The sequence below is a fragment of the Mytilus californianus genome, unplaced genomic scaffold, assembly GCF_021869535.1.
Source record: "Mytilus californianus isolate M0D057914Y unplaced genomic scaffold, xbMytCali1.0.p SCAF_7, whole genome shotgun sequence".
Classification (NCBI taxonomy): Eukaryota; Metazoa; Mollusca; class Bivalvia; order Mytilida; family Mytilidae; genus Mytilus; species Mytilus californianus.
Window position 1 is genome coordinate 109,623,363 of NW_026262723.1, and position 12,007 is coordinate 109,635,369.

Consider the following 12,007-nt stretch of genomic DNA (forward strand, 5'->3'; position numbering starts at 1 on the left):
TTGATTGATTTGTATTATTGTTTGATATTAATTGAATAACTGTTGTGTTTTAAGCGTACGGTAAGTGTAATTGTTGCTAACCAACTCTATAATGTTATGGTACACCCAGAGTGGCAAAACAATCTTCTAAGGTCAAATGTACTTTAAAACATGATTCAAGATTTCCAGACATTTTTATAATATTCTGATTTGATGAAGGATGTATTTCTTATGTTTAAAGTATCTGAAAAATTTGACAAGAAAATAATATAAAAGAAGAAATTGTAGAGTACATGTGACCTTACTCTCAGCTACTGACAAAGTGTGCTTTATACTCATTTTGTAAGAACTTTACAAGGATTATGTAGGGGGACAGATCCTTTCATAACTTTGGATGATGGTTATATATTAGTTGCCATGACAACTGTTTTGTTGTTGACACTTTATATTGGCATGATATAGAATGATAGATGTGAGTACAGTTGTTATGGCAACCTATTTTTCTTGACTCTAAATCACTGGAAACTTTTTGGTTTAAACCCTTTGATCCTTAGACCACACCTGTTTTTGAAAATCCTTAATTTACCCCCAAAATCAGTTTGAAATGGTATATTTAATCATCCCGTCTTTATGAATTAATGTTTTGTTTGTATTAAATAAGATACTTCAACTTATGATGGTAATCAGCTATAGGTTTGAAATTCAATTTACTCATAGCATTAGATAAATTTATGGCCATGATACCCTATGGTACTTATGGCTTTTATTTAGCTTACAGATTTTACTTTTATACCATAATTTCATCACATTGTCAATGAGTCTTTTAAAGATAATATATTAATGAGAGACATTGATATTAAGGGTGCTGCAGATTATTTTTTTTTATCTCAGTGCCAATCTTTAAAATAATTTACGTACATTCTTCAAACTTGTTGTGGTTCAGTGAAGTTTTTACATAATTCAGATGGGAAGTTTTTATTTATATTTCATTTATTAATGTATACAAACTCAATTAATTTAAGCTAGTTGCAAAATGCTGTTAGATTTTGTTTAAGGACATTTCTTTCATAGTATTTTAATTCCACAGTTTAAGATGTCAATCTAATAATATTTGGCTTACATTTTAAATTCTTCTGACATTTATCAACTTCACCATACGTAGCTTTGTGTTTTTTCGTTTGGTTAAGGTCATAAGATTAACCATCTGTACTTGATCACCCCCGTAGGGTAAAGGTTACGGGATATAGCACATTGTTGGGTAAGGTAACATTCCTTGGGTGGTGTTCTTTTGCTTTTAACAAACTTTTTTTATATTTTATTTATGTCAAATTTATATTTCAGTTGTTTGTATATGAACAACTAAAAATAAAAACATTACATAAGTCAGGCTTTAGAAATAAAATTACTATAAAATGCTAAATGATAATGCTTTTATAAAACTGTTAATGAAGTTATGCGCTGCGTAAAGAAAGTCTAATGCATGTTATAATTCTTATCTTGTAAATGCTTTTTATAAAGTATTTTATATTTCAGCATGGTGTGTTTGCATGTCACATGTCAAGCATTATTCAGATCTACTTTTGAGTGATTTTATTATGCATGCATTTTGTAAATTATAACTATAGTACAATATCTGTTTGATCATATGACATCATAGGACTTTCATTTTTCTTTATTGGTTATAAATATTCCCAAAAGCTAAGTTTATTGAAATTTTCTTGACAAAAGTTACACAATGTCGTACATTTTAGCTTTGGATGTTTAAATATATGAACTAGTCTGTATGCTTGTCAAATTTTTTCAGTGAAACTAGCAAAATGAAATTTTTCTGTTTCCGTCTGATGTTCATTGTCCTTGACCTCATTTTCTTGGTTCAGTTACTACTTAAAGAAACTGAATGTTTTTTTTATCTTTTTTTTGTTATGTGAATTTCTCACTTATCATTATGAGTAATAAGATAACTATATTTGGTATATGGGTTTCTTACAAGGTCTACATGTCAGACAGGGTTCCCCCCTTCATTTTATGAATCTGTGATCAAGGGTAACTTTTCGTGGTCAAGTCTGTAACTCAGATACTTTAAGCTGAAGGTCAACCATATTTGGTATATGGAATGATTGTAAGATGTAAATGACAATTCTGGCAGGTTTCATCTGACCTTGATCTCATTTTTATGGTTAATTGGACAATGTTAATTTTTTTTTGTATTTGAGTCTGTTTCTCAGATTCTCTAAGAAATAGGTCAACTATATGTAGTGTATGGTTTTAAGATGGACATGTCTGTCTGGCATTTTTCATCTGACCATGACCTTATTTTCATGGTTCATTGGTCAGTGTTAAGTTTTCATTTTAAAAATTGGTTGAAAAGATACTGAAAGCAATAGGTCCACTATATTTGTGTATGGAATTTTTGTATGGTATACATGTCTTTCTGACAAGTTCATCTGTCCTGGACCTCATGGGTCAAAGATCAGAGTTTTGCTTTTGTGGTTAGGTCTGTTTCTCAGAAACTTAATAAGCAATAGGTTGACTATATTTGGTGTACAAATGTATTAAATGATTTTTAGACTTACATGTTGGAATTACAGGGTTCATCTGACTTTGACTTCCATTAACATAGATCATTGATAATGTTAATTTAATTTAATATTTGTAGCATAATTGTTTTCTTTAAAGCCTGTTAGACATTTCAGTGTGTGGACTCTTGTTATTCAAAGTAAACATTCAGATTCATTGCATTTCAATTGAGAAATTCTATTTACAATTCAAAAGACAACAAACCTTAAAAACTTTTATACAGCAGCATGTACAGTACATGTATGGTGACTTTAAATATTTCAATAATGAAAACATGCTGAGATTGAAAAATCAAATTTCAGAATGTGTAGCGACAGTTAAAGGTATTATAGTGGAAACATACTTGTAGACAATTAAAGATACAGTACAACTGTCTACTCCTGATTGTTGTTAGTACAGAAATTGTTATGAAAAGCCACATTTCAAATCATTGAGAAACATAAATTAGTGTTTCATATTATGTGTTTTAAAAAACAGATTTGATGAAATTATTGTAAATTATCAAATTTCAGATCCAAATCAGTTGTTTAAAGTAGGTGATGCTGTGAAAAAAGCTGAAAACACCTGGGTGTCTCAAGTATTAATAAACAATCCTATCGACAGAGAAGTTCTACAGGCTCGGTACCAGTTTGATATTCAGGTAAGATAACCTAGATAATTCCTGTATTAATAAACAATCATATTGCTATTTTCATATATTTTGCTTTGATCTTTTTATACGACCGCAACAACCGCAAAAAAATTTTGCGGTCGTATATTTGGTATGACGTTGGCGTCGTCGTCGTCATCGTCCGAAGACACAATGGTTTTCGCACTCTAACTTTAGTTTAGGTGAATGGATCTCTATGAAATTTTACCATAAGGTTCCATACCACAAAAGGAAGGTGGGGATTGATTTTGGGGGTTATGGTACCAACAGTTAAGGAATTAGGGGCCAAAAAGTGGAAAAAAATAAGCATTTTTGTAACTTCCAGACATGGATCTCTGTGACATTGTACCACAAGGTTCCATATCACAAAGGGAATGCTGGGATTGATTTTGGGGGTAATTGCCTCCAAATTTTAGGAATTAGGGGCCAAAAAGGGGCAAAAAACAATCATTTTTCTAGTTTCATGACAATAACTTGTGTGTAAGTGTATGGATCTTTATGAAATTGTACTACAAGGTTCCATATTACAAAGGGAAAGCTGGAATTGAGTTTGGGGGTAATTGCCTAAACCGTTTAGGAATAAGGGTCCAAAAAGGGGCCAAAAATAAGCATTTTTCTAGTTTCCAGACAATTACTTGTGTTCAAGTGTATGGATCTCTCTGAAATTGTACTGCAAGGTACCATACCACAAAGGGAAGGCTGGGATTGATTTTGGGGGTAATTGCCTTCAAATTTTAGGAATTAGGGGCCAAAAAGGGGCAAAAAACAATCATTTTTCTAGTTTCAGGACAATAACTTGTGTGTAAGTGTATGGATCTCTCTGACATTGTACCACAAGGTTCCATATCACAAAGGGAATGCTGGGATTGATTTTGGGGGTAATTGCCTCCAAATTTTGGGAATTAGGCATTTTTCTAGTTTCATGACAATAACTTGTGTGTAAGTGTATGGATCTTTATGAAATTGTACTACAAGGTTCCATATTACAAAGGGAAAGCTGGAATTGAGTTTGGGGGTAATTGCCTCAAAATTTTAGGAATTAGGGGCCATAAAGGGGCAAAAAAAACAAGCATTTTTCTAGTTTCAGGACAATAACTTGTGTGTAAGTGTATTGATCTTTATGAAATTGTACTACAAGGTTCAATATCACAAAGGGAAAGCTGGGTTTAAGTTTGGGGGTAATTGCCCTAAACGTTTAGGAATTTGGGGCCAAAAAGGGGCCAAAAAACAAGCATTTTTCTAGTTTCCAGACAATAACTTGTGTTAAAGTGTATGGATCTCTCTGAAATTGTACTGCAAGGTACCATACTACAAAGGGAAGGCTGGGATTGAGTTTGGGGGTGATGAATCATAAGGGGGTTCAAAAAATTGGGGGGGGGGGATTTTTTTTTCTTTAAAATTTTCCATTTTAAATTGGTTATTTCTGATTTATATATAAAAGCAAATAATAATGATATGGTTTGAATAGGTAAATTAAAAATTTTTTTAGTTCTTAGACCACATTCATTCTGTGTCAGAAACCTATGCTGTGTCAGATATTTAATTACAATCCAAATTCAGTGCTGTATCAAGCTTGAATTTTGTGTCCATACTTGCCCCAACTGTTCAGGGTTCGAACTCTGCGGTCGTATCAAGCTGCGCCCCAGCATGACAATTTATTGTGTGATGATTTTCAATATCAAGCTAGTCTTGACTGAGAATAGTTTTTCTCCATTCAAGTAGAGTATGTGAGAACGTGATGATGTCATAAGCCTTTACTATTGACATTGCCTAGGAACAGACTGTCTATGGTCTTTCAACTCTAGTTTCCAGGCTACATCTCATCTCAGGGCTATCCCCCTTCGATGAGTTTGTTACTATATAGCCTAGAAACTCTTGTTTTCAAAACCATAAATAATCTATAAATATCGACAAAGTTCTACAGCTTGATATTAGTTTGATGTAATGTAAATGTAAAGCAAAAAAATCACCCTGTTCTCTCCTGTATTGATGAACAATCCCCATCAACGAAGAATTTCTACAGGCTCGGTATCAGTTTAATGTTCAGGTAGTGTGAAGCATAAAATCACCCTGTTATCTTCTGTATTGATGAACAAGTCCTAACAACAGACAAGTGTTACAAGCTTGATATTAGGTTGATTTTCTGGTAATTTTAGATAAGATAAGAACTGCATCAGTAACATACAAAACTGTATCTGAGGAGCATACAATTTCCTACAAAATTGTATATCTGATTACCAAAAATAATGATGGTAATTATTAAAAACAAACATGCACTAACTTTTTGGAGCTCACTTACAGGGTTACACATACTCATAATGTCTGTTTTATGGCAGCTATGATTAAAATAAATAGATTCTAATAAATGATATGTCATTGTTTGGCATGGTTTGATTTTTGTATCTATCTGTTTATAGGCAATAGAAATAGAATTAAACGGTACAGAAACCAATCAGCGAACAGATACCACCATCACTGTCAATATACAAGATATGGACGACAACCAACCAGAGTTTGAATTCTCCAGTTATACTGTTAATGTCACTGAAATGGGTTCACAGACATCAGGGGCATCAACTCTTCCTGGACTGACAATGAAAGTTACTGACCCTGATGATGTAAGTACAGGTTTTAATGAGTGTAAGTCAACATATATTTGTTTCTGCCTCACAAAAGTTCCACTGGAATCATGTTATAAACAATGCCATAATATCTGTTCCTATTGGAACAAATATTCTATACTCTTTATTCCATAAGGAACGAATTCTGTAATATTTTTTCCACTGGAACAAATACTACAGAATATTTCTTCCAATTAGAACTTCTATTTCATGACATTGTGATTCCATTTTAACACCACAAGATTTTGTCTATTTCCCCTTGAAATCTCACATTTTCAACTTTGTCATTTTAAAATACATAACTTCTAGTGTAAATATTTATTAGTTTTTATGTTCTTTTTTAAGTTACTGTTGCCTGAAAATTATCTGATTTACCAATAATTTGATTAACAGCAGATTAAAGCTGTAGGTATTGTACAAAGTAACCCCAAAGGTTGCTATTCAGGTGAGATAAAGGTGTATACAATATAAATAGGGGTACAGAAATATTAATCTGTCCAGCAGTCAGACAGTGACTATTGCAAACAGGTCCTATTACTTTTCAATCGAGATTCCCTACCGTTTTTTGTCGACCCTGCGACTTCTTTCACAGAAAGCTCGACATAGGGATAGTGATGTGGCGGCAGTGTCTGCAGCAGTGTTAACTAACTTCTTAAAAGCTTAATATTTCAGAAGGTAGAAGACCTGGATGCTTCATACTTTGTATATAGATGCCTTATGATATGCAGTTTCCTTCTGTCTTGTGTCCATTGTCCTTGACCTCTTTTTCAGGGTTCAGTGATTACTTGAAAAAAAAGTTCAGATTTTTTGTAATGTAAATTTCTCTCTTGTTATGAGTAATAGGATAACTATATTTGGTATGTGCGTACCTTGCAAGATTCTCATGCCGGTCAGAAAGTTTTCACTTGACCTCGACCTCATTTCATGGATAAGTGAACAAGGTTAAGTTTTCGTGGTCAAGTCCATATCTCAGATACTGTAAGCAATAGGTCTACTATAGGTGTACATGTCCAACTGGCAGGTGTCATCTGACCTTGACCTCATTTTCATGGTTCAGTGGTCAAAGTTAAGTTTTTGTGTTTTGGTCTGTTTTTCTAATACTGAATGCAATAGGTCAACTATATTTGGTGTATGGAAATATTTAACGATGTACATGTCAGTCTGGCAAGTTTTATTGAACCTTGACCCCATTTTCACGGTTCATTGCTCTATGTTGATTTTTTTGTGTTTTGGTCTGTTTTTTTAATACTGTATACAATAGGTCAACTATATTTGGTGTATGCAAATTTTTTAGGATGTACATGTCAGTCTGGCAAGTTTTATTTGGCCTTGACCTCATTTTCACAGTTCATTGCTCGATGTTAGATTTTTGTGTTTTGGTCTGTTTTTCTAATACTGTATGCAATAGGTCAACTTTATTTGGTGTATGGAAATATTTTCTGTATGAGGTCATGTAACATAAAAAAAACCCATCTACGTGAGGTATATAATAAAGTGTTTATGATATGGCTTTTTCAATATCACACACCGTATCAACCCTCAACCAATATAATCCCTTGAGCAGAGTTCTTGGGATTATATTGGTGTCTTGGGTTGATAAGGATGTGATTATTGTGATATTGAAAAAGCCATATGATATTCTCTATTTATTCTCATCCTGTATACATGTATGGAATATTTGCCTCTGGAATTAAAGCAAACAACAGTTAATCTTTAGTCTTTCAGAAGGACATGCTTCACATCAGTGTTACTATATATATTGAAATGAGACCTAAATTTGACATCTAACCTTTTTAACCTTTTTCTTTTTCAGGCAAGCTTTGCAGGATTTAATATCACGATTACAAACGCTTTTCCGTTTAAAAACAACTTTTTGGTATCACCTGACAATGGAGTAGGGTCAGCCTTGATAAGTTTGACGATAGTAAATCCTTCTTTACTAGATTATGAGGTAGTAGACAACCGTATACAGACAGTTACGGTAAGACTAGGTTATTGAATAAACTTGGAAATCTTATATGTCTCTTTTGTTGTTCTGCTGATTGAAATAAAAATAGGATTGAGTTACTGGAATAACTAGTGTTACCCTCTTCACATATTTATATGCCTGTCTTGGGTCAGAAACCACACTAATTTTGTTTTTATTTTTCTCTTATTATTTTTCTATATCTTTAAAGAATTAGTTGGTGGTGGCAGCTTTAGTAGTCTATCTAATGTATTCACATCTTATTTAGACTTAGACACTTGTCTATATTTTAGTTCCAAGAATTAGTAGTCTGTTTTTTCGTTTTCCTATTTCAATTTTGAACACAGCAGTCAAATGATAATGTTAATAATCATTGTCTGCATGAAAATGTCAACTTATTTGTATTGTCACCAAGGATTCGGAAATTTTTTCCCACAATTTCGATAATTTCGAGATGACTTAAAAGTGGGTGCCCTTTTTTCAAATTGTCGATATCAGACTGTCACTACTAGTAGTGTCACTATATTCATAGAATCAACGAACTTGTATTGACTGTTTCATCGCATTTACTTCGTGATTTTTCTTACCAATTTTCTAAAAACTTTCAAGAACAGTTTAGGGAAGGCAACAATTTAAAATTGAATTGATGTTAATGACTCAAAATGGTAAATTTCTCAGACATTGCTAACGTTTCTATCGATTTTGGAGACCAAATTAAAACTGGAAGTTTTGCGAATACTAAAGTACGAGACATTCCGGATTCATTTCCGGGATTCGTTTTGTTTATCAAATTGACAGGAAATTACCGGCCTTTTAATTTTATTACCTTTAGAAATGTTTGAGTATAACAGATAATAGTTGTACTTGTTTGATTTAGCATGAAATCGTTTTGCATTTTACGATTAAATGTCCAATCTGCTGAAGACAATTTCATGCATGCGTATTACATAGTAAAGAAAGCATGTGTTACTCGTGAAAAAATACTTACTTCTACTCTTCTACGTAAATTAAATTAAGTTTAAATTTTTAAATCAGAATTGAAGATTGGCTTTGCTGAAAAGTAATAAAAAAAAAGAATACAGTTGTCATGGAAAATTTTACTTCTTTATGTCAGGTGTTAATTAAAACACAGATAAAAAGTGATTAGCGATCATTGGTCAATATTTCCCGGAGGCATTAATCTAGTTATTAGGAGGGCCCTCGTGATTATCAAACTATACTGGAGTGCCAGTTTTATTACAGGAAAGGGAATAAGTGCAAAATGGCGATTAAGAAACCAGATCTCAAAGAATTGACCTACATTATTTCTGTAAAAAAATAAAATTTGTCCTAAATCCCAATTTTTCGTTTAGGGCAAATAGCTTCCAGCTTAGGACATGACTATCAAATATGACCGTTTCCGGACCCTTGATTGTCACCTTATCATAGGTTGCAATCAGGGTGAGATGTCAAAATTTATAACCTTTAGGAATTTTGGGTCAATGCTCTTCAACCTTGTACTTTAGTGAGTCTTTTTTAGACGAAACAGATGTTTGGCTTACATAATTTTAATCCATATTGATTTTATGTAAGTGTTGTAAACAAATTTAAAGTGGATATTTATTTAGTAAGATAACAAAAATACCGAACTCCAAGGAAAATTCAAAGAATGGTACAGGCATTTCCTTATGTAGAAAATAGTGGATTAAACATGGTTTTATAGCTAGCTAAACCTCTCACTTGTATAACAGTTGCATAGAGTTCCATTATATTGACAACAATGTGTGAGCAAAACAAACAGTCATAATAGGTAAAAATGTCAAAAATTGGGGTACAGAAGTCGACATTGTGTTATAATCTTAATCACTAAAAAAACAACTATGTCAACAAAGAAAAACAAAATAGCATATAGACACTCTATAGACAAAGCACATAAGCAAAAATGAAAGACAAGAATACAAAAAATGTCCATAGCACAATAACACAATGGCGGGATATATAAATTCAGAGCCACAACAAAGAATATAACCAAAAATGAACTAAACAGTAAAGGTTACAAAGACAAATAAATTTATATTATTGTTTAATTATCTAACTTTTGTATTAAGGTTGTTGCCATGGATAAAAACAATGCCACAAGATTTAGCATAACCGTGGTAACCATTAATATACTTGATGCCAATGATAACTATCCAGAGTTCTCACAAGCAGGTTACTTTTTCTCGGCCAGAGAAGATTTGGCAGTTGGCCAGCCTATAGGTAGTGTAACAGTAAGTATATTTACCTGCTAAGGTAATTTTAACAAATACCGAGAGGCCTTTTATATTCTCTGCAAAATTTGGCATTTTCTATTGTAATCATATCTTGATAGGCTTATGTATTGTTTAACTTTACCTCATAGGCTTATTTATTGTTTAACTTTACCTCATATCCATAGGAGTGGGCTATACTGTTTTACACTTTTCTGTCCTCATGTAACTTCCATTGCTCTTTCCTTAGGAACTACAAATCACAGCTGCCTGAAATTTGTTTTCAGGCTATATGTTTGCAAGTCAAACTGTGGGATGAGTTTTCACATTTATTGCTCATCAACTTTTTGTTTACCAAATACTTGTATATATTCTAACACATATGTGTCCATGACTGAAATTTTCGTCCCATTTTTCTCAGGAACTAGGAATCAGAACAATTGGAAATTTGGTATCAGGTTTTAAGTGAGCATGCTCTACTGCGTCATGTATTTTCACATCCAGTGCTCATCAATTTTCTATTGACAGAATACTTAAAACAGCCTAGAAGGGTATCATTATTGAGTCAGATCTCACAGTTCATCTTATTCTCCAATAATTTATAAATATTGACAAGGATAGCAATACAGTCCTGATAGCCTATAGCTTGTATAGACCAATCTTGAGTTTGTCCACCATTGAAGGAAATGAAATGTTTACCCATAACAGAAATTGATTTATGTCATAGACCAAAAGTGATTGTTTTGCAAACATCATCACCTAATGAGGCATATACATGAGGGCGGTCAGAGAAAAATAATGGATCTCTACAATTGGTATCTCACTAGCATCAAAATTCTCAGAATCATATTTTTAGGTAATTTGTACATTTTCCCTTTAATCCTTCTGCCTAATATTTTTTAAGAACAAGGACTGGATGTGAAAATTTGAAATATTAAGCAATGTCTTACTTTCATGTCAATCAATGTTAATTAATCAATGAAATGCACACGTCACTCATACAACCAAACAACTATTACGATGCTTTGTATGCATACAAATAGTTTTTGTAACTTCTTCATGTAATTTCCTGTTCTAAACACTAAAAAACAAATAGTTACGGTGAATTGCTGATAAAAAGAATAATGGCATTCTTTTTTTTTTTTTTTTGGCAATGGCTATTTTGCTGGCTCCAGCAAAATATCAAAATATATAGAGTCGTGCTATTTTGCCGGTCTTATTTCAGTTTTTATTAGACTATATGAAATTAAATTGTTATTGAAACTAAAGTCAGCAGTTGATGACTGTCTGGTGATAGAGGAGGAACACGTAGAAACCCGCCCTGAAATGGTTTCAAATTCATGTCCAGACAAACTAGTGATTATAATGTCACAGTACCCAAATTGCACCTATTCAACAATAATAGCTGCGGAAATCCTGAGGGGAAAACAATTTGTAATTTTATGATTTGACATTTTAAACGTCTTTCAACATAAGTAAATATATTTAAATATACACAAAACGTTCACAGTATATATCAACAGATGAAGCATTCACTGGAAAAAGTCAAATCTACAAAAAGTCATATTTTAAAAATGAGCAAATAAAATATGTAACAAGCATCCATTTCTTAAAAAAATGAAAAGTCAGCATGGAATAATGTCAAATTGTTCTAAATATTTGAAGAAAAAGAAAAAATCATCTGTTATTTGATTTTTAAGGATGTGATTTTTAGCATGGGTGCAATTTGGGTACTCCTCATTACATAATCATGGATTGTTTGAAGGTCAGTTGAAGCCCATTTTTCTATGATTTAATATGGATTCAAAATTAAATTGGTGTAACTATATAGTAAATAAGGATACGTCTACAAAATAAACACAGAATGGAAAATTTTGTCTGGATAAAAAAACTGTCAAAATAGGTGCAATTTGGGTACCCTCACGTTAAAATTAATAAAGAAATACCGGTATTGTACAGACGATGCATGGAAATCTATTTACAGCAT

General features: G+C 32.5%; 1 protein-coding gene across 1 annotated transcript in view; it reads left to right on the plus strand.

Annotated features, from left to right (window-relative positions):
* LOC127709630 (protocadherin Fat 4-like) overlaps positions 1–12,007 on the plus strand; it is a 75,117-nt gene that overhangs the window by 29,269 nt on the left and 33,841 nt on the right. The window contains exons 10-13 of the mRNA XM_052215235.1: positions 3,005–3,196; positions 5,623–5,823; positions 7,640–7,807; positions 9,880–10,041. Coding sequence (XP_052071195.1) covers positions 3,005–3,196; positions 5,623–5,823; positions 7,640–7,807; positions 9,880–10,041 — 723 coding nt within the window. The remainder of the gene's footprint in view (positions 1–3,004; positions 3,197–5,622; positions 5,824–7,639; positions 7,808–9,879; positions 10,042–12,007) is intronic.